The sequence below is a fragment of the Diospyros lotus genome, chromosome 6 (assembly GCF_014633365.1).
Source record: "Diospyros lotus cultivar Yz01 chromosome 6, ASM1463336v1, whole genome shotgun sequence".
Lineage (NCBI taxonomy): Eukaryota > Viridiplantae > Streptophyta > Magnoliopsida > Ericales > Ebenaceae > Diospyros > Diospyros lotus.
The window spans coordinates 31647863-31674867 of NC_068343.1; the positions used below are offsets into that span (position 1 = coordinate 31647863).

Sequence of the window (27005 nt, forward strand, 5' to 3'; positions counted from 1 at the left end):
CTCTCATCTCTTGCATGCCAGCTACTGCCTTTAGTTGGCAACTTTCTCTTCCTCTGTCTTCTCCCTCTTTCTTGCAGAAACCTCCTTTGATTGGGGCTGTAACAGTGGCAGGGGGTTTTCTGTCGAAAACCCCTTTGCCGCCACTGATAAGGAGTTCTTCCTTATCGATGGTTAGAAAACCCCATTGCGATCCAAATGGGGTTTCTTCCCCCCCCCCCCCCCCCCCGGCAATCCAAATGGGTCTTCATGATGTGGTCATTAGAGATTTTCGCATCAGGCATCGATGGTGGAGATGGTATCACAATCTTGCATCCATAACTCTCTCTCTCTGTTTCTTTGTGTTTTAGGTTCGAAGGTGAAGCAGATCAGATTTGTGTTCGAGGAACCCAACACAGAAAGCTGGGTCCTTCAAACCTAGATTCATTATCTCTGTCTTTCTGATTTAATCTCTCTCTCTCTCTCTCTCTATTTCTAGGTTTTAAGAACACCTTGATTGATTGGTTTTATATTTGTACCCAGATTCAATCTCTCTCTCTGTCTCTCTCCACCCTCAAATCAATCTGGGTTCTTCGAGGATTTTTTCAAGGTTCATTACCCAAGTGGTCGACGATCCACCACCAGTACCTTTTTTTGTTCTTGTTTTTTTTAACTACAGGGGCATTTTGGGGTTTTTAATAAAATTAAGCCCTGTTACTTAACAACAGGGGGTATGTGATGCACAGTAACTAACCTGAAGGGCGGTTGGTGGCATTTTGAAAAACACAGGGTGGTCGGTACAATAAAGGCAAACTTGATCTGTGAAATTTACCCAATACATATTGATTTTCAAACAAAATCCTTATGTCTCCTTAAAAATTAAAATGACCTCATTCAGTCTATGAGGCTGTAAATACTAATGATGTATGGCATGAATATTATGAATAATCATGTACATAGAAGTTACTTTGAGTGGTATTGTAAGAGACCAATTATGACCAATTTTAAAGAGATATTTTCCCTTCGGATGAGTCAAATTTTGGGAGATGATATGGATGCAAATTGGTAAGGAACTGTGTATTGGGTCGTGCATGGGCCCAAAGTATTTAAAAGATGCATGTTGGACTTTAGATATAACCAAAATGTTTAAAAGGTCTACATTGGGCTATCCAAAAACAAAAAAAAAGAGAGATGTGGCTTAGGCCTATATGGGCATACAATATTTCAAAAGCAGGTTGGGCTATATTTGGGAACTGAATGGTGGAGAAACATGAGTAGATGAATTGGTTTTAAGGATCACTAAGAAACTTTGAATTTTCCTTAAGAAAAATGGACTTTGAGTTCAAGGGAGATATGGGATTCTTTTAGGCTAATTATAACCAAAATTAGAAAGGGAAGACCATGGGCTTTTAGCCAATAGAGGAGGCTAAAATTAGGAGAGAGTTTGAAAGTTGAAATGGGCTAAAATGGGCCCAATTGCTAGTCCCAAAGCAAAGGAGTATGCCTTCCCATTTCCAACTGGTGCACCTTATTGTTTTTTTAGGCCAAGTTCTCTATTAAAGGATGGAATTTTGAGGTATAATTTTATGGAAAGTATTGAAAAGGAGAGATGCTAGATCCCTAAAATAGGTGATCTAGATGTGGACTTTGCTAGGAGGTAGTCATGTCTACTTACTTTCAATTAAAATGGATTAATTTGTTAGTCCAAAAATTGTGTTCTATGCTTAAAAAGCTAGAGAAGTCGAGCTTCAATGCCACAAATGGTTCTTAATTTGGAATTTCTTGAAAGAAGATATTTTGCCAAATTATAAGATGTGGTTAACTACAGCCTTCAAATTGAGAACCACTACATTTCAGTTGCCTTTATTTGCCTAAACTTATGAAATTTCTCCACTAAAAGTTTTAGGCATGTTGTTGACATAAAGAGCAAAAGGTGGACACAAATTTGGGATAAATTTTGTATTTGGAGCTTGGAGTAATAAATCCCAAACTTACCTATTGTCACAACCTGTGAGTCCCTAGTGCTAATAGGGATCTAGTGTGTTTTGAGGGTGATCTCCTTCCTCCTTGCTTAATGGGGCCAATACTGCTTGCTTAATGCATCTATGATAACATTTGTCTCACTCGACGTGCACTAAGATCATAGTCAAACTCAACTAGGAAGTCTTGTCATCATACTTGATTTAAAATCAACTTTTTTTTTAGTCTAAAAGTAGCTAGAATCCAATGAAGAATGAACATGGCGTCAAGGCACAAGGACAAACGACTCGGGACATGACACAACATTAAAATGATCCTTTTTTTTTAATATCTTTAAAGTGTACATAAAGGGAAGAGCATGGTTGATGCATGCCCCCTCCCATGTTATTTTTCAAAAAAATTAACTGACACGTATCTTTGGCATGTCTTGAATGTCAAGCATGTTTGTGACATTGACATGACAACCCCTAGGAAGTCTTCACTCTTCTTAGTTAATACCTATATTGTTTGTCATGATTTTGAAGTGGGATCCTAGCTAGTAGTGCCTTGACTTTCGAAGACAAAAAAATGCAATCATTTCTTTCTCTTGCATTGCATAGTGCCTCTCCACCTCATTGAGCTTTTGGTTCTCATAGGCAACATGTGTCCTTGCATCATCACCCCACCAATAGCAAACTCAAAGACGTGAATTCATACCTCAAAGAGGTTGGTTTAGTTGGGTAATGTTAGGAGTTGGCTCCTCTTTGATGGAAACTTTCGACCCTTCAAGTGAAGCTTGACGTGCTTTAGACCACTCCCATCTCTTTGACTTCTTCATGAGATCACTGATAGTGTTAATTTAGCTAAGTAGCCCAAGATGTTCATAAAAGTTAGCAAGCCCATACAACATAGCTCCGCTACCTTTGTCATGGCTGCATAGTCTCTGATGGCCTTTTATTGCCCTTATCCATCCTATTGTGGGATGGGGGATTTTTTTTTTTTTTTTTTCTTTTTGGGCGGGGTGGTGGGGGGTTGCCTTCAATGACATGCCCAAGAAAGTGGACCTCTTTGTAGGAAAATGGACATTTCTCCTTTTCCATAGATAACTTGTTAACTCACAACACTTTGAAGATCACTCGAAGGTGTCCCTTGTGCTCTTACATGAGCATAGCTCCGTTACCTTCGTGAGGGCCTCCTAGTCTTGAATGGCCTTTATGTTGCCCTCATTTATTTAAGAGTGTTGTAATCACTTGTATTAGATTTGTTTTGGTTATTTCGGGAGAGTTTCTTAGACTGTTAGCATTTGTATATCACTTGTTTTATTCTAGAAGGATTGTTTCTAGAAGGGTTAGTTAGCAGATTTGTTAATTCGGTTAGTTGGTTGTAACTACCAATTTTTAAATAGCTTTCTATTTTACCACATCTATGTTGTATAAATAGATGTCGGGTGTGAGGTTTTAGAGAGAGCTTTATTCTGTCTTGGGATGAGAGGGTAAAAGGAGTATGCACTTGGTTTACTTGAGAACTAAGAGGGTATATCTTTGATTTCTTGGGTAGGGAAATTCTCGGCAGTTCTGGGTATAAGGCTGGTGAGTGTGTTGATGCATATAATGCTTTAAAGTTTCATTCAAGATAGTGAAGATAAAATGCCTTGGGCAGTCTGGATGTAGTTCTTGTTAAAAGACCGAACCAGGATAAATTCTTGGTGTTCTTGCTTCTTGATTTGTGTTCTTATTTTCTGAGTTTTTCGTTAATCTTGTGTGTGTCATCAAGGTGAATAATTTTGAGAGAGGTTTTCGTTGTGAGTGAGAGTGTTATTGAGAGTTAGATAGCTGCGGGATTATTCCAACATAGAGGGTGCCTCCTCTAATGACATGTCCAAGAAAGTGCACCTCTTGGAAAATGAGCATCTCTCTGCTTTTTCATATAGTTTGTTGTCTCACAACACTTTGAACCCCACCTGATGATGTCCCTCATGCTCCTTTTGGGTGTTGTTGTAGATAACAATATCATCAACATAGATCGCCATAAATTGGTCTACGTAGGGAAGGAAAGTCTTGTTCATGAAGGTGTAAAAAGTGGTTGGTGTTGGTCAGCTCCACGAGAATGACTAACCACTTGTAAGCTCAATAGTCCACACCTTGTAACAAAAGTGACCTCGCTCTCATCTCCTAGCAATCGTATCTAATGGTAGGTTAATTGAAGTTTTGTTTATAAAAAGTACTTTGTTTTTCGCAATTTGTCAAACAAGTTATCTATCAACGAAAGAGCCAAAGTGACCCATCCTACTTCTAAAAGAGCAGCACCCCAACCATTTTGAACGGTCAGATATGTTGTACCTCAAGTAAGCCCTTAAGTTGCCTTCATAACTCTACTAATTTTGGTGGCACCATCTTGTAAGGTGTCATGGTAGGTGGCTTTGCTCTTGGGTCGAGCTCAATTCTATGATTCACCTCCCTCCTAGGTGGTGGTTCAATAGAATAAGTAAACGCCAATTCCTTTCAACACACCTCTCTTAGCCCTTGTCAAAAAATGTTTTGGATTGTAATCTTTTCCATATGTACATGGTTCATTTTTAACTAAGGGTTCTCGTTATTCCTCCAATTCATCTTTGATTTCTGGTAGCTGTAGGCTCGTGGGTGCCTTTGGTTCGATGGATCTCTTAAGTAAAGAAACATGGAACACGGGATGCACCTGTATCCCTTCGGGTAGCTTTAGTTTGTAAGCTGCCTTCCCTACCTTAGCCTATATGACATAGGGCCCAAAGTACTTGGGGTTGAGCTTGGATATCGGTGTGGATGTGAGGGACTATTGCATAAATCTCTTCACCTTTTAAAACACCTTGTCTCTTACTTCAAATTCTCTGTCACTCCTTCTATCTACCCCCTACTTCATCCCGTTTTGGGCATTAGTTAGCTCTCTTTTAAGGATAGAGAGCATTTCTTTTCTCTACTATAAGTAGTGCTCCACTGTCGTCAAGTTAGATGATCCACTTGCTATAGTTGGTAGGAGGGGTGGCTTGAACCCAAACACTGCTTCAAAGGGGCTCCTCTTGATTGCACTATGGAAATAGGAGTTATACTACCATTGGGCCAATGGTAACTATCTGTTCCAGCTCCTTGGTTTGGTGAAGCACATGCACCTCAAATAGTTCTCTAGGCATAATTTACCCTCTCCATTTGGCCATCGGATTGAGGGTGGTAAGCGGTTGAAAGGTGCAACCCTACTCCCAACTTCTTGAATAATTCCTGGCAAAAATTGCTGGTGAAGATCTTATCCCTATCGGACACAATTGTTTTTGGAACTCCATGCAACTTAATCACTGAATCTAGGAACACCTTGACCATTTCTTGTGCCGAGAAGGGGTGTGTTAGGCTGAGGAAGTGCCCAAATTTTGTCAATCTGTCAACAACTACTAATATCACATCCTTCCCTTCAGACTTGGGTAGGCCCTCCAGGAAATCCTTGGAGATACCTTCCCATGCTTGCTCCGGCACTTCCAAGGGTTGCAATAGGCCATGGTATGGCACTTGCTCGTGTTTGCACCGTTGACATGTTTCACAGGCTAGTACAAATTCCACTACATCCTTCCTTTGCCTCGGTTAAAAGAACAGTTGCCTTATCTTGTGGTAGGTGGCCCGAATACCTAAGTGACCCCCTAGGGGTGAGCAGTGCAGGGACTTCAAAATCTTCTCCTTCAACTCCTTGTCATCTCCTATCACTAAACACCCTTGAAATCTGATGAGACCATTTGATAGGGAGTAGCGCTTTTCCTCCCTCGTTTGTATTGCCAATTTGGTTAAGAGCGATTGCACCCAATTTGTGTTTTCATAACTCTTCTTCACCTCCTTCACCTACTCCGGCACTACTACAGTGATCCCGTAACATTGGCCCTCATTTTCCTTGACTTCCCTCCTGGACAGTGCATCTGCTACTACATTCTCTTCACCTTTTCGATAGAGAAAAACCTTAGGCTTTCATGATCTATCTTGATATAAACAGATTGCACTATAAATAGTGTCTCCATTTATCCACAGCCTTCAACACGGCTAGCAACTCTTTGTCGTATATGCTTCATCCATGGTGTTTAGGCCCCAAAGCTTGGCTGATGTAAGCGATATGCCTTACTTCTTGCGTTAGGACCGCCCCAATTCCCTTTTCACACGTGTCTATCTCCACCACAAATTGTTTGTTGAAGTCTGGCAGGGCGAACACAGGGGCTTGTGTCAGGGCATTCTTTAGAGTTAAGAATGCTGTTTCTGCTTGGGGTTCCTAATAAATCCTTCTTTCTTGAGCAAGTCTGTCAGGGGCCGGCTGATCAATCCATAGTGTCTTATGAACTTGCGATAGTAGCCTGTTAATCCCAAGAATCCCCTTAATTCTCTCACTATCCGGGGTTTAGGCCACTCCATCATTGTTGTGACCTTGCTGGGATTGGTTTTGATGACTCCTCCTGATATGATGTGTCCCAAGTAGCCCACCTCATCTTTGGCAAAGATACATTTGGATAGCTTGACATACAAATGGTTAGCTTTAAGGACCTCAAATGCGGTTTTAAGATGGTTTAGGTGTTGGTCCAGGTTTGGGCTGTATATGAGAATATCGTCAAAGAAAACTAGGATGAATTTTCGGAGGTAAGGAGCAAATATTTGGTTCATAAGGGTTTGAAAGGTGGTTGGAGCATTTGTCAGCCCAAAGGGCACAACAACAAATTCATAAAGGCTCTGGTGAGTGCAAAATGCAGTTTTTGGGATGTTTGTGGGTTTTATTCGGATTTGATGGTATCCGGACCTCAAATCAAGTTTAGAAAAGACCTTGGCTCTGGCCAATTCATCAAGTAAGTCATCAATGAGGGGAATGAGAAATTTGTTTTTGATGGTGTGTGAGTTGAGTTGGCGATAGTCAATACAAAATCTTCAAATCCCATCTTTTTTTTTTTTTACCAATAAAATAGGGGATGCGAATGAACTTTGGCTAGGTTGTATGAATGAAGTGGCTAGCATGCTAGAGATTTGTTTTTCAATCTTTGCCTTTTGTGTAGGTGAGTATCGATAGGCTCTAATATTAACTGGAGTGGTATGAGGTTAAGGGGTATAGCGTGATCCAATGGCCTTTTGGGAGGTAAGGAATTAGGTTCTTGGAATAGGTCCTTAAAGTTTTCCATCAGTATATGCAAGCTATCTAAAGTAGTAATTACCTCATGATGGGTGGCGTGGGATTCTTCCCTCTCCTCTAATATGTACTTAGCTGGTCTGATTCTCCTCCCTCAATAGCATGTATTGAATAGAGCTGGGATATTTGCCCTCTTTTCTTTACCAGCAACTTTTGTAGCTTGTCTCCCTTGATCATTTTGCACTCCCCTTGTTTCAGACTTCCCACTAACGTTAACCATTTGCAGCCCAATTCCACTGTTACTTCCAGCTTGTTAAAGTCAAAGGTTAATGGGCTAACTGTTCTCATCCAATCCACACCAAGCACAACCTCACAGCCCCCCAGCTCTAGGATCCTCAAATCAGCCTTGAATTCGTTTCCTTGCATCACCCAAGTGAAACCTGCACACTTGCAGTGGCTATACATTTTGTGTCCACTGGCCACGGTCACTGATAGAGGGTTAGTATGGGTTAACTTACATCCCAATTCTTTGGTTGCAGCTTCATTGAGGAAGCTATGGGTACTACCACTGTCTATTAGTACCATGAGCTTCTTCTTCCCCACTTGGCCCTTGACTTTAATTATCTTCCTTGTAGGTCCCCCTTTTAAGGTGTGGAAGGAAATCTCCCCACCTTCCGTTCCTTGTTCTTCCTCTAGCACTTCTGATTGTGGTTCCTCCTCCTTCCCATCTTCTTCTTCCTCCTTATCCAACTCTTCTTCTTCATCTCCTTCTCCTCTCATATCAAACAATTGTCTCCTACATTGATGCCCTTGGCTATATTTCTCCTCGCACTTGAAACATAAACCCAACATTCTCCTTTAATCCATGGTGGTGCTCTTGTTTGCCCCCGCATTGGATTCTCCTTTTTGCCCTCCTGGAGTGACTACGGGCACCATAGCCTTCGAAGTTCCCCCACTAAAGTCCCCTCTAATGTGAACCCCACGAAGGAAGGTGAGACCCAACGCTCAATAATGGTTCCTTTGCCAAGGATCGTTCTAAAACAGATTCATAATAAAGAAAACAAAGGACCTTGACCCGTTATCTATAAAGAGATAAGAACCAAAGGTATAAGAAGGTAGGGTTGACGCCACACTTAAGATAGATGAAAAGGGTTGTGAGTGATAAGTCAAGAATGAACGCTACAAGATGAAATCTTGATAAGTTCAAGGTAGTTCATTGAAGAACCAAAGAGAGAAACTCTCACTAATAATATTGTCAAAAACTGAATTCCTCTTGGGTTACATTGGCTTATATAGCTGAACACAAATCCTAAACTAGAAGGAAGTAAATCAAATCCTAGGCATAGTAGGAATTGATTACAAGAAGGAAATAGCATAATCTAGTAATAAACGAATAAGAATGATCTAAAATAGGAAAGATAAACAAAGTAGGAAATAAGGGAAGTGGTCAAATATTCAACCATTCCTTTTCATGAGCTGGATCTTATCAATCAGTCATCCCTCAAATCTTGTAAATCTTGTCAATCAATCAATCAGCCCTAAATCTTGCAATCTTATCAATCAATCTATCAATCTCAAATCCTGTCAATCAATCAACCAATCAATCAATCAACCCCAAATCTTGCAATCTTGCAAATCTTTTCAATCAATCAATCATTCAATCTATCAACCCCAAATCTTGTAATCTTGTTATTAGGCCTCCATGAATGCTCAACAGATCTTGTGAGGCTTTAGCAACCCGATTCACATCACCCTCTCGTAGGAAATGACCTAACCACGGTCTTGTTTCTTTTGAAAATGGCTTCAAGCGTCAGTTCTTGTAGCCTTGCCTTCTCTGTCGCTTGCCTCATTGTGGTTGGCATCATCATCTTCACCATCGATTTTAACTCGTCCTTGAGGTTGTTGATAAAACTAGATACGAAGTATTGATTGATTAGAGTGGGCTGAGCACTCCACATTAGCGATCCCAATTCCTCAAACTTCTCCTGATACTCTGTCATAGTACCCTCTTGCCTCAACTTATTAAAGTCGTCAATTACGTCGGCCATATTTCTTTCCCTGAATTTGACACATATCTCCTCTGCAAAGTCTATCCATCTCACCCCTGTACCCTTGGATTTGGACTATCCTTGGTACCAACAATCGGCCACATCGTTAAGATATGCCGAAGCTAGCATGATCCACTGGTTCTCAGGGATACTATAGAATTGGAAGAAGTGAACTAAAACGCGGCCTAGGTGGCGCTGAGGCGCTAGGTGGCCGTGATTATGGCCAAATCAGCCACCTTAGGTGCCGGCCTGGCTAATTGGTACCGAGCAGCGCCTAGGCGGCCAAGGCGGATGCTTAGCCGCGTGAACCGCCTGGCCAAATCGGCCGCCTGGGCCGCGTGAATGGATTAGTATAAATTTATTAGGGTTTTGTTTTCCCTTACTCGTTACCCCTTCTCTCTCGCGCGCACCGCCACTGACAGTCTGTTGCAGAGTCGTCGTCGCCTCTCTTGTGCTTGCACGCCACCACCATCTCTTGTAGTTACAGAGTCGTCGCTGCCACCGTCTCGTGCTTGCACACCATCGCCTCTCTCGTGCTTGCTCGCACATCTTCCTCACTTACCCTCCACCTCCTCTGGTAAGCAGTAAGCTGCTGCTTGCTGTTGCCTCTCTCGTGCTTGCACGCCGCTACTGTCTCTTGCGTTGCTGGTTCTCGATCTTCTTCCTCCGCCGAGTGTTTTTGTTGCAGCTGCTTGCTGTTGCTGTTGGTTGTAATTTGTTGCTTGCATTCTTCTTCCTCCGCCAAGTGTTGTATTTTGTTATTGTTGTATTTTGTTATTATGTCTTTATTTGATTATATTATTTCTAATGCCTATAAGTTGTGTTTCACAAAGTCAAGAGTCTAAACCCTAAATTTAATAATCTATATTAATATTTCATAATCTTTGTTTAATTTATATGTGTATTTGGGATAATATGAATTTTAATTTGTATGTACATTTCAAATAATATGAATTTTAATTTAAAAAATAGTAATTTTTCTAGGCCCCGCCTAGTCCCTGCCTAGGCGCTAGGCGCCAGCCTGGCGCCCGACTAGCGCCTAGCGCGTTTTAGAACACTGATTGGAAGTGCCTCTCACACCTTTGGATTCACCATCTTGGTTTAGATCCTTGAAACAGAGGTATCTCTAGTCTTGGTGTAGGCCCTTGATTAGTTCTAGGGGAATTCAAATCCCTTACCTGATCGCAGGTCTCCTTCGTGTGTACATTATCAACCTCCCTTGCTCCTTGAGGCCTCAGAAGTATCCCTTGTCCCGAAGTCCTCGTCTCTTGAGGGAGTGCGGATAGCATGTTGATCACACTGCTGATCTGCTGATCCATCGACTCTTTTTGTTTGGCCAATTCTCTCAACATGCCTTCTCGGGAAGCTGCCATGTCCTCCCGCAACTCCTCCCGAATGGATCGGACCTCGTCACTACTCTGTGTCATTGCTTCCAACTTCTGCATCAGTCCATACTCCATCGCCTCCATCCGATTTTCTAGTTGCTTCATTCGTGTACCCTTGACCATTTTGAATTATGTTGTCCAAGCTTCCTCCGATGACCAAACACTACTTTGGGATCATAGCCTAGGACCATCGGCTCTGATACCAATTGACAAGTCTCTCAATCAAGATTTGAATTTCCAAGCTATAAGAGAGTTAAGAGAGAGAGAAATGGAGGGAAAAGAGAGGTAGAATTTGGAGGGAGAATTAAAAGAATAGATTGGAGGGAAAGAATTCAATATTATTTATGTGAATGAATTCCCATCCTCAAGCATCTAAGCCTTTTATAGGCCATGCCTAGGCAGTTACAGCCTTCATGTGAGGGTATAACAGTCCTCACAATATCACTGACTCCGATAGCTACAAGCCTACTTTTGAAAGTTTAAAAAATTACAAATGGGACCCTTAGGTCGTGACACATGGGTTTTAAGATAAGACTCTCAAAATCATAAAAACATAGTTTGAACCTAGATAAAAATAACATGACCAGAAAGTCTGCGAAAATAATAAACCTTTGTTGGGGTGGCATATGATAGGCTGCTTGATTTGGTAATGTTGCTCCTGAAATCAGGTCAATAGCATGTTGTACACCTTGCATTGGGGGTAACACTATAGGCAACTCTTCTGTAACAAGCTCTTGAAAACCAGCCAAAATAAAAGCTATAACTGATTGGCCTTCACCCCAGTAAATTGGGGAAGTTTGTAGCTTTAATGGGTTGGCATCTTTTTGTCGATGATTCATTCCTATAACAGATTGCCTCAAAGGAACTGAGTTTTTGTGGACAACTCAAGCAGAAAAGGCCTTCAATCAAATCAAAATAGCCATGACCCAAGCTCTTGTCCTAGTTCTACCAGATTTCAACAAGTCATTTGTTGTTGAGTGTAATGCATCCCACTTGGGAATGGGGGCTGTTCTCAGTCAATAAAACAGACCAGTGGCTTTTTTCAACGAGAGGGTCTTTGAATCTAGCCAATGCTATTAAGCCTATGACCTAGAGTACTATGCCTTGTTTTGTGCTCTACACCATTGGCAACACTACTTGCTGCATCAGGATTTTGTTGTCTATGCGGATCATGAGGCTCTTCGGTACCTTAACTCTCAAAAGAAGCTGATCCCAAGACATAGATTCTGGAGTTCTTTCCTTCAACAGTTTACTTTCACTCTCAAGTACAAATGTAGTGCATCAAATAGAGTGGCAGATGCACTCAGTGGAAGATCTTTCTTGTTGACAACTTTACACACTCTAGTTATTGGCTTTGAAAAACTGAGGGGTCAATACATGAGTGGTCTTTTTTTCAGCCATATAATTAGTGACTTACAAAGTTCAACTGTAGTAGCAACTTCTCACCTGTTTCTTATACATGATGGATTTTTGTTTCGTGGGAACCAATTGTGCATACTCTTAAGGGTCTTTGAGAGAGCAAATTATAAGGGGAGCTGCATGGTGGTGGTTTAGGAGGGCAGTTTGGGAGTGACAAGACTTTGGCTATGGTCGTAGAACGTTATTATTGGCAAATAATGAGTCATGATGTTGAAAGGTTAGTGAAGCAATGCAGGGTCTGCCAATATGCTAAAGGGAATTCAAAAAACACTGGATTATATACTCCATTACTAGTTGCTTCCTCTCCTTGGATTCATCTTAGCATGGATTTTTTGTTTGGACTTCCAAGGACAGCTAAAGGATATGATTCTATACTAGTTGTGGTTGACTGTTTTTCTAAAATGGCACACTTTATTCCTTGTTCTAGGACTGCTGATGCATCTCATTCTCATGTGTCAGATAGAGATGTAAGGTTCATGGGCATTTTTGGCGTACTTTGTGGAGGAAATTGGGGACACAGTTGCAGTATTCTAGTACTTGTCAGCCACAAACGGATGGACAAACTGAAGTGACCTTTACGATCCAAGGGCAATCCTGAAAATTTTTGGTGTATTGGGATTAGCCAACTGTATTAATTAGTGTTTTATTGTCAATTGTACCCCTTGGTTGTGTTGTTAACCGAAGGGAAGAGCCTATATAAGGCTAAGATGTATGAGGATGGGAATTCATGTGAGAACTAACATAATTCTTTCCCTCTCAGATTCTCTCTTCTTTCAAATTCTCCATCCCAAAACTCTCTTCTCTTCCCTTAAAATTCTACAATTCCCAAATTGTTCGAGTTTCATCTTAGAGACTTGATATTTTGGTATTAGAGCCAGCGATCCCCAGCGTAGAATTGGCGTTGGCTACGGATAGGTGATGTAAATTAGGTCATGACAAAGTGTGATCGGAGAGTGGAGTTGCGGATCTCCATTGATTGAAGTGGTGAGCGGTTACAGATTGTGATAGTGGAAGGAACGAGATTGAAGCAATTGGAATCGAGGATGGAAGCATTGGAGTTCGGCATGACACAAACTCACGAAGCTGTCACTCAAAGCTGGGAAGATGTGATTGGCAATCAAGGAAGGAATGTGAGGATCTGATGGCCTCTCGGGAAAACATGTAGAGGGAATTGGAGAGGCATAGGGAAATGATGGAGTAATATAGACCAAGGCATTCTCCCTAAAACCCCGGGAGTGGTAGAGGAGGAAAATTTGCCTTATGAGGAGCCAAGAGATCAGGTAAGAGAATTATCCTCCCCTAGTACTAATCACACCCCTATGCCGAGGTTAGAGATACTCTGTTCGACGGATCAAGCCTAGGTGGTGGATTTGCCAGTCTGAGCATTTTTTCCAGTTTTATAATGTGGCTGAACATCAAAGGATTTCCCTGGCCACAATCTATCTGAATGATATGGCTGATTCGTGGTTCCAAGGATGGTCCAGATCTAGAGGAAGGGAAACAAGATGGATTGATTTTGTAAAAGAGTTGTGCAAGTGTTTTGGGAGAGGAATATGGCTGATGTGATTGAGGAATTTAACAAACTTACTGGAGGAATTGGTAACTAACTATCAGGAGAAGTTTGAAGAATTAGGAGCTCTAGTGTGGAGTTCCCAACCCTTCCTTATAGATCAATATTTTGCGTCCAGTTTTATCATTGGCCTAAAGGATGAGTTGAGATCCATGGTAAAGATGATGATGCCAGCCATGATGAGTCAGGCGATAGAAAAGGCTAGGTTGCAGGAGTTAATGTTGGAAGCTATCTTTAATAGAAACAAGATTCTTGCCAAGGCTAGTTCCTTTTGTTAGCCATCCCACAGGAGGCAATTCCCAAGCCTTAGTGGCCGGATTGACTCTAGGTGTGCCTAAAGTAAACCCCAACCATCTTGCTAACAAAACTACTACCATGGAACAAAGGAGCTTGATGGGCTTGTGCTACAGATGTGGGAAAAATATAGCCCTGGCCACTAGTGTAAGAGTCAGCTCTTGAACATGGAAGGAGAGGATGAGGACAGAGTAGATGTCATAGAAGAAGAAGAAGAGGAAGAGGAAAAAGGAGAAGTTGTACAGAACACACCTGAGGAAGAACATGGGTATGAGGGTGGAGAGATCTCTTTCCACGCACTCATAGGGGGCCCAACTAGGAAGATCATCAAGGTGAGGGGACAAGTTGGTAAGAAGAAACTCATGGTATTGCTAAGCAGTGGCAGTACTCACAACTTGTTAAATGAAGCTATTGCCATTGAATTGAAGTGTAGGATGACAACCACCACTCCTCTATTAATGACAGTGGTTAATGGCCACAAAATGTACAACCACTACAAATGCATGGACTTTAAAAAGATGATGCAAGGGAAAGAATTCAGAGCTGATATGAGAATTCTGGAATTAGGGGTTGTGGCATTATTCTAGGGGTTGTTGGATGTGTACAGTCAGCCCTCTGACATTCGACTTTAATAAGTTGGAAGTTACTGTGGAGATAGGAGGCAGGAAGTTAACATTGGTGGGAAGTCTGGAACATGGGGAGTGTAAAATGATCAATGGGAAGAAACATTAGTACTACCAGATTTTTTCAAAACTTTTATAGTGGAGACTGATGCTTGTGATAGTGGGATAAGGGTGGTGCTTATGCAGGAAGGCAGACCCCTAGCTTATATTAGTTATGCTTTGGCTCCAAAGCACCTTGGGCTAAGTGTTTATAATGAGGAGTTAATTGTAGTATTGGGGGTGGTGGATAAATGGAGGCACTACCTTGAAGGCAACCCTTTCATAATCAAAACATATCACAAGAGTTTACAGTTTCTATCTCAGTAAAGACAACATACTCACTTGCAAGGGAAGGGGGTTTCGAAGTTCATGGGGTTGGTCTACACTATCCTCTACCGTAAGGGGAAGGAGAATGTAGTAGCAGATGCTCTATCTAGGAGGGAGGAGAGTGGCAGCTATCAAGCTATAACTGCAGTGGTGCCTGAGTGGGTAAGGAGATAGTAGGGAGTTGTGATCAGATTGAGTGGTTGAAGGATCTTATGTCCCAACTTATTGTTCAGCCCACAGGGAGCCCAGGTTACTTACTCTCCAATGGCTTGATAAGATTCAATGGAAGGTTGGTGGTAGGAGATGATAAAGCTCTGAAGGAAAGGATCCTAAAGACACTACATTGTTCCCCATTGGGTGGTCATTTAGGAATAAAGGCTACATATCATAAGGTGATACAATTATTTTTCTGGCCAAAAAAAAAAAAAAAAAGAAAAAGAAAAGATGTGGTGGAGTTTGTGATGTTCTTTACAACTTGCCAATGTTGTAAACATGAGCAGGTGTCCTATACAGGCCTATTGTAGCCATTAGCTATGCCGGAGCAGGCATGGGAGGGAATTTCCATGGATTTTATAGAGGGGCTACCCAAATCCAAAGGGAGGGACATAATATTGGTAGTGGTGGATCAGCTAACCAAGTTTGCACACTTCATTGGCCTCACACACCCTTTTTCAGCTCATGAGGTGGCAAGGACATTCTTAGATTCCATTGTTAAACTTCATGGGGTGCCTAAATCTATTGTGTGGGACAAGATTTTTACTAGCAATTTTTGGCAAGAATTGTTTAAGAATTTGGGAGTGGGATTGCATATGTCTAGTGCTTATCATCCACAATCAGATGGCCAAACTAAGAGGGTCAACCAGTGCCTGGAAGTTTACTTGAGGTGTATGTGCTTCACTAAACCCAAAAGCTGGAATAGATGGTTGTCTTTAGCACAATGGTGATATAATTCCAGTTTCCACAGTGCCATTAAAAGAAGCCCCTTCGAAGCAGTGTTTGGTTACAGGCCTCCCCTATTGCTAGCAATATCTAATTCCACAACCACCATGGCTGCCATGGAACAATACTTGCAGCAGCGGCAAGAGGTGCTAACTATACTTAGAAAGGAATTGGCCACAACTCAGAACAGGATGAAGCAGAAAGCTAATAAATGGAGGAGTGACAGGTCCTTCAACATGGGTGACAACAGCCCTTTACAGCCGCACCAGCCTCCAAACTCAGCCCTAAGTACTTTGGGCCCTATCTCATAGAATCAAAGGTGGGAAATGTGGCTTATAACTATACCCTGTCTTCCATGTTTCATTATTGAAGAGATCTGTTGAACCTAATGCCACTACTAGCCAAAACCTACCAGCTGTGGGTGAAGATTTGGAAGAAGCTCTTGAGCCTCGAGCCATTCTAGATAAAAGGATGATCTACCAAGGTGCAGCCCCCTTGAGTGTAGTGGTTGCACATGCAACCAGACCATACACTTGGTAGTGCCTGCCAGAACTGCTTAAGCAATTTCTGAGAGCTACTGGCCTGCTCTAAATTCTTGGGGACAAGAATTGCTTTTAAGCGGAGGGGAATGTCAAGATCCAAGGGCAATCCTGAAAATTTTTGGTGTATTGGCATTAGCCAACTGTATTAGTTAGTGTTGCATTGTCAATTGTACCCCTCGGCTGTGTTGTTAACTGAAGGGAAGAGCCAATATAAGGCTATGTATGAGGATGGGAATTCATGCGAGAAATAACAGAATTCTTTCCCTCTTAATTCTCTTTCCCTCTCAATTCTCTCCCTCTCAAATTCTGTCTTCTTTCAAATTCTCCCTCCCAAAACTGTCTTCTCTTCCCCTGAAATTCTATGATTCCTAACTTGTTTGAGTCTCATCTTGGAGACTTGACAGTGACTAACTGGAGTCTTGGAATTTGTTGCATTTCCTTGTCAGAAATTATGTGAAGATATGGGACATGATTCTGCCTCAAGCTGAATTTGCCTTTAATAACTCTGTCAATCACACAACCAAGAAGACTCTTTTTGAGGTTGCCCATGGGCATTAACCTTAACTTGTCCTGCTTGGATCTTGTTCCTTTACCAGAGGAAGCTAGGATCAGCAAAGACAGAGCAACATATGCTGACCATATTTGCTGTATACGTGAGGTACGAACTGCAATTAAAGCTAGCAATGAGCAGTACAAAGAAAGAGCGGACGCTTTAAGGAGTTTGCTGAGGGTGACCAAGTGTTCGTGCATCTTAGAAAGGAGAGGTTTCCAAAAGAAGCCTACCTTAAGCTCTCTTCAAGAATTTGTCTTCGGTTTATCTTCCTAAAATGTGATTGTTGTATAGTCTGATAGCTATTTATTGTTGTTCTTGCTTCTTTTTTTGATTGTTGGCAACCGCTGAAGTAAATTTTTTACATTTCTCCAGTTCTTTGATTTAGTTTATCCTCTTTCCTTTTCCAGAGAGTATTCTTGGAAGGGAATCCCTACCTTCTGGTGATCACAATGGTTGTCTCAGTACTTCATTCCATATTTGACTTTTTGGCATTCAAAAATGGTAATGACAATTGTGTATGTCCTTTTTGATGATTTTTAGGCTAATTATAGCTTTTTAATTAATTTCTTCATTTTGGCAGATATTCAATTTTGGAACAAAAATAAATCCATGGAAGGGCTATCTGCAAAGTCAGTTATTGTGAGCTTCATATGTCAACTCATTGTCTTTCTTTACTTACTTGATAATGATACTTCCTGGATGATACTTGCGAGTTCGGGAATTGGGTGCTGCATTGAATTCTGGAAAATTGGGAAGGCCATGCACATTGAGGTACTGCTACAATTACAACAATGAAATTCGGTTAAAATTTTACAGAAATACATATTGCCTTTTCTTGTACCTATCATTACATAAATCCCCTTCTTGTATAAAGTTTTCATCCTTTTTGAAGAAATGCTATCAAAAGTAAGCTAACACTTTCTGTATAAGCTAACAATTTCTGTAACATCAAGCCTGTTAACTTCTTGTCACAATTTTTAAAGAAGAATTAAGCACCAATGTTAATGACCATCATATACCATTTGTTTTTATTCTACTTTATTTCCAATTTTCCATTTCATTTTCTGTAATAGGCACATTTTAATCTTCTTATCAACCATAATCATCATTCGGACATTAATAGGAATAGGTTTTTTCTGTTTTTTTTTATTGTGTCTTACAATTGAGACCTTTAGTCACTGTCTATTTATGAAGGGTAGAAAATGACATGTTACACTTTATCAAACCTTTGAAAGTTAATTTAGATCTCTCTTTTCTTGTCAAATTAAGTATAAATTATTTGTCTTTGCATGTAATGCTAAAATTTTGGTGAGAAGGAACTTATTTTTAGATTTAAATGCCAGGGTTATTTGTTTTGTCATAGCTCTCCATTACCTTCCACAGTAAATCAACATGTGGTCCTACTTCTAAATATTTGATGACAAATGGACTGCAGTGTAGGACTGAAAAGGACTTATAAAATTTTATATTATTTACTATATCATGGCCTCCTTGTGGAGAAGTTTGGAAGTTTTATGAAGACATAAGTTGTCACATTCAGTCCTGTCTTGAGGTGACATTCTTAGGCAATGATTGGTCATTGAACCCTCAACCAACCAAACCTGTTTACTCATTTAGGGAAAACTCTCAATTTCTCAACATTGTGGGACCTCAGAGTATTATGTTAAGTAATTGGCTTGCCTAAACTAACTCACTAGGGATTCACTTAATGCAGCGGAAAACATCTCAACTAGATCTTGTCAACGATGAGAGGCTGACTTGTCCTCATTCTCGGGCAAGATCAGATCAGTTTGATTAGCTTTTCTTTCTAAACTTAGTTTGATCAGATCAGTTTGATTGTCTTCTAGAAGATAGGTTGCTGTAACTTTCTATGTTTTGTTGTATCCTAAATTGTATAAGTTTCCAAATCTGGATTTGGAAACTTTCCTATTTTGTTCTTAGAAACTTCCTAGTTTGATAGGAAACCTTGTATATAAGTTCAGCTATCCCTTCAAAGGGAAATAAGATTGAATGCATTCTTCACGTCATTCTTGACATGATATCAGAGCCTTAGGACTTCAGTCTCTATTCTTTGTGACTATTGTTGTGGACTTCATCAATCTTCTTCATAGGACAGCATGTCCGATACTCGTAACCCTATGCTGGATTTGGCTGATTCTAGCAGTACAATGGAGGTTCTGTTTACTGGAACAAATAGTGTAGGCTCAGGGGGAGAATTGTAGAATATTTAAGCTTGTTACCGGTTGGATGGTAAGAACTGCTTGAAGTGGTCCCAACTAATCCGCACGTTTCTAAAAGGGAAGGGGAAGCTAAGCTATCTTCTGGGAATTGGTCCCAAGGAGGGTGATTCCACATTTGCAGCTTGGGATGAGGAGGATTCCCTAGTGATATCCTGGCTATAGAATTCTATGGTCTCAGAGATTAGTGATACCGTGATGTTCCTAACAACAATCAAGGATATTTGGGAGGCAGTAATGTTTACCCATTCCAAGGTTTGTGATGCTGGACAAATATATGAGATAAGGTCTAAAATTGTAGCCACCAAGCAAGGTACACGGTCCATTACAGAATATGCTAACTTGTTGCAAACTCTATGGCAAGAATTGGACCATTATCAATGCCTTAAGATGAAGTGGAGTGAAGATGCTGCATTACGGAAGAAATTTGTAGAGAAGGAGAGGACATATGATTTCCTAGCCGGCCTCAATATGGAGTTTGACGCAGTGAGAGTACAAGTCCTCAGTAAGGAAGATTTACCTTTTCTAAATAAAGTAATTTCTATAGTTCGTGTAGAAGAAGGAAGAAGGGGAGTAATGTGTCATGACCCTAGGGTTTACTAGGGTTTGAATAGGAAATTGAAGAAGACAAAACAGAATTGGAGGGAGAAAATAGAATAGAATGAAGGAGAAATGGAGAAGGAAAGGAAAGGTTTTAAATGTACACAGGGAGAGAGAAGAGTGGGAGGGAAAAACAGAATGTTTCATTCAATCCATTGATAGCCCTTATTCTCTAACCTGCAACCTATTTATAGGTTGTTTACTACCATTCAATTATTGTGGAGAATTAAAATGAATCTAGTGGCATTATCAGGAAGCTAAATTTGAAATAATGCTCCTAAATATTCAGATTATTCAACTCCTAAATGTTCGGATTAGTCAAAGCAAGAGATAAGGCCGAATATCTCTCTTATATGTTAGCTGATTATTTTTGTTATTAAATAGATTAGATATTGTACTTATAGATAGATTAGACTTGTACATTAAGTAGGACTTCTATATCCTAATCATGTATATATTGAGCACTATCAAATAAAACAATGATTCATTCTCTTCTCTCAATTAATTCTACATGGTATCAGAGCCGAGTTTAGATTCTCTCCCAAGTCTCTTCCGATAAACCACTACTCGTCCTTCCTCCCATAGTACTTTTCTTCTTCAGCCACTTGATTTTCCCTACTCATCAGCATGGCCGACAAGAGTTCTCAATCATTCGAAATTATTCCCTTACCCACCAACAATCAAGGAGCCATCGACAATAATATGTTCACTGTCACTGGACATAAATTGAATGGGTAGAACTACCTACAATGGTCTAAATCAGTCTTGATGTTCATATGCGGGAAGGGGAAGGATGATTACTTGATTGAAGCAACAACCAAACCAAAGGAAGAAGATCCTACGTATCGGAGTTGGAAAGCTGAAAATAATATGATAATGTCTTGGCTTATAAATTCTATGGTGAATGATATAGGGGAGAATTTTCTCTTATATGATACAGCCTAAGAAATTTGGGAGGCTGCTAGAGAAGCCTATTCACATCTTGAAAACACCTCCAAACTATTTGAGATTGAAAGCTTGCTTGATGATCTCAAACAAGGTGAATCTCATGTGACTCAATATTTCAATTCCCTGAACAAATATTGGTTGCAACTAGATAAGTTTGATAACATTGAATGGAAGTGTATAGAGGATTCTGCAAAGTACAAAAAGATTGTGGAACAAAAGAGGTTGTATAAATTCCTAATGGGCTTGAACAAGAAACTAGATGGTGTTAAGAGGAAGGATACTCGGTACAAAACCTCTCCCAAGTATCCAAGAAGCTTTTTCCAAGGTTCGAAGGGAAGAAAGCAGGTTGAAGATCATGCTTAAGCCTGCAACATCTAATTTGGAACAATCAGCATTAGTCACTCGAAGTACTCCACAGAATTTCAAACTAAGGAAGGGACGACCATGGTGTGACCACTGTCACAAAGCAGGACATACCAAGGATACTTGTTGGGAGATACACGAAAAACGCCTAGATTGGAAGCCAACTCATGAGAGGAGTAAAAGCAACCTAGTATCTATGGAGGAGCCCACTGCAGCCAGGGCACCAACATTGTTCAGTAAGGAACAGATGGAATGGCTACAAACCATGTTTGGAAAGACTCAAATCAATCAATCCTCTACCATAGCATCAGGATCTATAGACCAGAAAGGTACTTTTCTACATGCCCTTATCACTAAGAAAGATTTATCCAATGTTTGGGTGATTGATTCAGGGGCCTTGGATCACATGAGGGAAAATCAATCTCCTATCCAATTTCCAGCCATGTAACAAAAATTGGACAGTAAGGGTGGCAAGTGGCTCACTATCAAAGGTTGTGGGAACCGGATCCATTGCTCTCTCTAAGGATATTGTGCTGAAATCAATTCTTTTGGTGCCTAATCTGAATTGCAATTTGTTATCTATCAGTAAATTGACATCTGATTTAGATTGTATTGCTAAGTTGTCAAAGAATGTATGTGAATTTCAGAAATGGACTTGGGGGAAGATAATTGGCAGTGCTGAGGCAGGATTGGGGCTCTATCTTCTTACAAAGACCAACTTCGGAGGCAACCAAGCTTAGTCCAACACTTATTCAACCATTCCTTCTGTTTGTTTCTCTAATTCCTCTACTACTTATGATAGTGCAATCATGTTATGGCACTATAGATTAGGTCCTCCGAACTTTGTTTATCTTAGGAAATTATTCCCATCATTGTTTAAGAGTCAAGATCCACATAAATTACATTGTGAAATCTGTCAATACTCTAAACATGTTAGAAATAACTACCCTAGTCAGAATTATACTTCTTCACATCCCTTTTCATTGATTCATAGTGATGTATGGGGGCCTTCTCGAGTTAAAAACATCACTGGTTCTCGTTGGTTTGTTTCATTTATTGATGACCATACCCGACTTACATGGGTATTTCTTATGAAAGAAAAATCAGAAGTTAGCTCTATCTTTTAAATGTTTCATTCTATGGTGGAAAGACAATTCAATGCCAAAATTCAAATCCTAAGAACTGATAATGCCAAGGAATATTTTTCTTCAATCCTTGGATCCTATTTTTCAAACTATGGCATTATATATCAAAGCTCGTGTGTGGATACACCCCAATAAAGCGATGTAGCCGAAAGAAAAAACAAGCATATCCTAGAAGTGGCTCGATCATTGCTGTTTTCCACTAATGTTCCTGAACATTTTTGTGGTGAAGCCATTCTCACGGTCACTTACCTCATTAATAGATTGCCCTCATGGATTTTGGATCATCAAACATCAAGCCACACCCTCCTCAAATACTATCCTCACACTTGGATTTTGTCTCATATTCCTCTTAAAATCTTTGGATGTACTGTGTTTGTTCATGTACACCAACAATTCCGAAGCAAACTCGACCTTAAATCTCTTAAATGCATTTTCATTGTTTATTCTCTTCATAAAAAGGGTTACAAGTGCTACTCTTCCAAGCATAAATGAATTTTTAACTCCATGGATGTAATGTTCTTTGAAAACCAACCCTATTATCCTAAAACTAATATTCAGGGGAGATCCATTCCTACAACTCTCAAGAATATCAATTTTGGGAAACTCTTACAAGCCCAAGCTCGCCCTCAAACTCAGGAACACACTGATCGTATGTAGCCTGAACCTATGCAATTGGACCCTGCTCCAACAAGTAACCATTAGCAACCTAACCAATTGGACATTGCTCTTTCTGCAGGTCCTTTTATTAGTCCTCAGCCTTCTCCTACCAAAGAATTTCCTAGTAACCATCAGCTACCTAACCAATTGGACCCTGCTCTTTCTACAAGTTCTTTTATCAGTTCTCAACCTTCTCCTACCAAAGAATTTTAGGTTTATTCTCAGAGGAAGTCTCAACAGGAGAAAGAACACCACTCCTGCTCTCGAACTGATCAAGATATTGACTCGAATATTCTCCTAAATGACAATGTTGAAAAGCTTGAGGAAAGTTTGGACTATACAACCACTGATGAAAGCATTGATTGGCCTATTGCATTACGAAAGGGAGTAAGATCATGCACTCAACACCCAATACACAACTACATATCCTACAGGGATCTTTCATCAAAATTTTGTGTTTTTTTATCCAATTTGAATGTAGTGTAGGTGCCTAACACAATTAGAGAAGCCCTTTAACAACCATAGTGGAAACAAGCTGTTTTTGATGAAATGAATGCATTAGAGAAAAATGAAACATGGGAGATAACCACACTGCCTCCTGGAAAGCAACCTGTCGGTTGCAAATGGATATTTACAGTTAAGTATAAGGAAGATGGGTAGATTGATTGATTCAAAGCTCAACTAGTAGCAAAAAGATTCACTCAATCTTATGGTATTGATTACCAAGAGGCTTTTTCCCCGGTGGCAAAGTTGAATACCATCCGGATCCTATTATCTCTAGCTGCAAATCTAGATTGGTCTCTTCACCAACTAGATGTGAAGAATGCATTTTTAAATGGGACTCTAGAAGAAGAAGTCTACATGGAAATCCCTCATGGTTTTGAGACAAATTATACGAGAGATAAGGTGTGCAAACTCAAATGATCTCTCTATGGATTCAAGCAATCACTGAAAGCTTGGTTCAAGAGATTTACAAGGGTAGTCAAACAACAAGGGTACAACCAAAGTCAGGCCGATCACACTTTTTTATCAAGCATACATTGGGAGGTAAATTGACCGTTCTTATAGTATATGTGGATAACATTATTGTTACAGGAAATGAACATATCCAACCTTTATCCCACTATATGGGGTCGGCTACATGAATTCTAGACTTTCATGTATTTTTGTCTTTTGTCATATCTTCATTCAGGCCCATATACTTCATATCACATTTTAATGTCTCTCCAAAGTTTTCTTGGGTCTGCCTCTACCTCTTTTTTTGGCTAATTGTTCCATTTCATCAACTCTCATCACAAGAGCATCTCTTGGTTTTCTTCTCACATGACCAAACCATCTTAGTCTAGTCTCTCTCATATTCTCCTCGATTAGCACTACTCCTACCTTATTACGAATAACCTCATTTCTAATTTTATCTTTTCTTGTATGGCCGTACATCCATCTTAGCATCCTCATCTCTGCTACGCTCGTCTTTTGCTCATACTGGTATTTGACTGCCCAACATTCTGCGCTATGCAACGAAATTGGTCTTATAGCTGTCTTATAGAATTTTCCTTTCAGTTTTAATGGGATTTTACCATCATATAACACTCCCGATGCATTTCTCCATTTTAGCCAATTTGCCTTAATTCTATGCACGACATCCTAGTGAATTTCTCCATCTTTTTGAATCACTGATCCCAAATATCGAAAATGGTCTTTTCTTTGTGTGATTTGGTCTTCCAATTTTATTATAACATCCTCCACTCTTACATTCTTACTAAATTTAAATTCCATATATTTTGTTTTCCTTCTACTTAATTTAAATCCCTTAGATTCTAAATTGTTTCTCCACAACTCAAGTTTAGTGTTCACTCCCTCTTTTGTTTCATCGACCAACACTATGTCATCTGCAAATAGCATACACCATGGTACCTCTGTCTGAATGTGTTTAGTGAGTTTATCTATTATTAAAGCAAATAAGTATGGACTTAGTGCAGAACCTTGATGTAGTCCCATTGTAATTTTAAACGGTTCAGTATCTCCTCCACATATTTTGACCCTTGTCCACATATACTAGGGGTCAAAAATAAATAATCTCAAGGGAATACTTGCAAGAGAAGAGAATTTGAAATCAAGGACCTAGGAAATCTGAGGTAGTTTTTAGGTATGGAAGTTGCAAGATCAAGAAAAGGCATTTCGGTATCCCAAAGAAAGTACACTCTAGACCTTCTAAAAGAAAACGGAATGTTGGGTTGCAAATCAACTAACACACCCATGGATTCAACTACAAAGTTAGATCTTAGCAAAGAGTGTGCTCCAGTTGATAAAGGGAGATACCAAAGATTGGTGGGAAAGTTAATATACTTATCCCATACACAACCGGATATCAGCTTCTCTATAAGTTTTGTTATTCAATTCATGAATGATCCTAGAGAAGTCCATATGAAGGCTGTCTACTGCATCCTAAAGTATTTGAAATTGACTCCTAGTAAAGGCTTGATGTTTCAGAAAACAAACAATCGAGGAATAGAAGTGTATAGTGATGCTGATTGGGCTGGTTCAATTTATGATAGGAGGTCAACTTCTAAATATTGCTCATTTGTTTGGGGGAATTTAGTCACTTGGCATAGCAAAAAATAGTCCGTGGTCTCTAGGAGTAGCGCAGAGGCTGAATTTTGAGCTATGGCTCAAGGGTTTTGTGAAGGAATATGGTGGAGGAGAATATTTCAAGAACTACAAGTGGTTGTCCCTAAACTGGTACAAATGCTATGTGACAAACAATTTGCCATCAGCATTGCGAAGAATTCGGTTCATCATGATCGAACAAAACATGTTGAAATAGACCGACATTTTATTAAAGAGAAGTTGGAAGAAGGGATGTTTCAGCTGGTCTACACTTCTACTAATAATCAAGTGGCGGATATTCTAACTAAAGCTCTACCAAGAAGAATTTTTGATGAAATGAGCTCCAAGCTTGGTTTGAACAACATTTTTCAGCCCAAGCGTGAGGGGGAGAGTGGAGAATTAAAATGAATCTAGTGGCATTATTAGGAAGCTAAATTTGAGATAAAGCTCCTAAATATTCGGATTATTCAACTCCTAAATGTTTAGATCAGTCAAAGCAAGAGATAAGGCCGAATATCTCTCGTATATGTTAGCTGATTATTTCTGTTATTAAATAGATTAGATATTGTACTTATAGATAGATTAGACTTGTACATTAAGTAGGACTTCTATCTCCTAATCATGTATATATTGAGCACTATCAAATAAAACAATGATTCATTCTCTTCTCTCAATTAATTCTACAATTATCAACCAACTAACAACTAACAACTCAAGTACCACTACACACTAAGGAAAATACGAACAAGAAACAATTACAACTAATGCCCTTGGGGTTATGACATAATGTTAGATAGTTCTCCAGTAGAAAGCTCTACCCTAGTATCTCTGAAGGCTCCTAATAAGAGTAAAGGGTCTAGAGAGGAGAAGAATGCTGTGGACAAGGATTCCTTATGGTGTACCTATTGCCAAAAAACCTCGGCACACCATAGAAAAATGTTGGAAGCTCCATGGAAAGCCATCCAAAGGAGGAAAACTGAGGGGCCAAAGACAAGGACAAGTTTATGTAGCCAACAACCATTAACAACCTGAGCAGAGGAGTCCAGAACAAGGGGATGCCCTGGAGCTTAATAGGGCTGAGATTGAAAAAATGAGAGGTTTTTTGAATTTTTTGGACGAAGGTTGAGAAAGGTACATTCTCTCTTGCACTCACTGGTATTTCTTCCCCTTCTCTTACTCTACATGCTTTAGAAATAGTTCACCCTAATTCATGAATCCTAGACTTTGGAGCAACATATCACATGACTCATTCCTCACATTCTTTCATCACCTATAACCCTTGTTCAAGCTCCAGAAAAATCACAATGGCAGATGGTTCTTTGACCATTATTGTTGGTCAAGGGGATGCCCTTCTTAATAAATATCTCACCCTAAAAAACCTCCTTCATGTTTCTAAATTATTCACTAACCTCATGCCTTCCTTAGTCTAACAAAGACCAATTATGGCTACACCATTATCGTCTTGGTCACCCCTCTTTTTTAACTCTCAAGATAATGTTTCCAGTTTTATTTAAGGGTCTAGATGTTAGAAACTTTCATTGTGTTGTATGTGAGTTTGCAAAGCACAAGAGGGTGTCCTTTCCTCCTAATAAAAGAACTAATCTTTTTTTCTCTATAATTCATAATGATATTTGGGGCCCTTCATCTGTTCCCAATATTTCT

The 27005-nt window shown here is 39.9% G+C and overlaps 1 protein-coding gene across 1 annotated transcript in view; it reads left to right on the plus strand.

Annotated features, from left to right (window-relative positions):
- Positions 1–27005, plus strand: part of LOC127803317 (uncharacterized) — a 72575-nt gene that overhangs the window by 36074 nt on the left and 9496 nt on the right. The window contains exons 8-9 of the mRNA XM_052339443.1: positions 17194–17287; positions 17367–17557. Coding sequence (XP_052195403.1) covers positions 17194–17287; positions 17367–17557 — 285 coding nt within the window. The remainder of the gene's footprint in view (positions 1–17193; positions 17288–17366; positions 17558–27005) is intronic.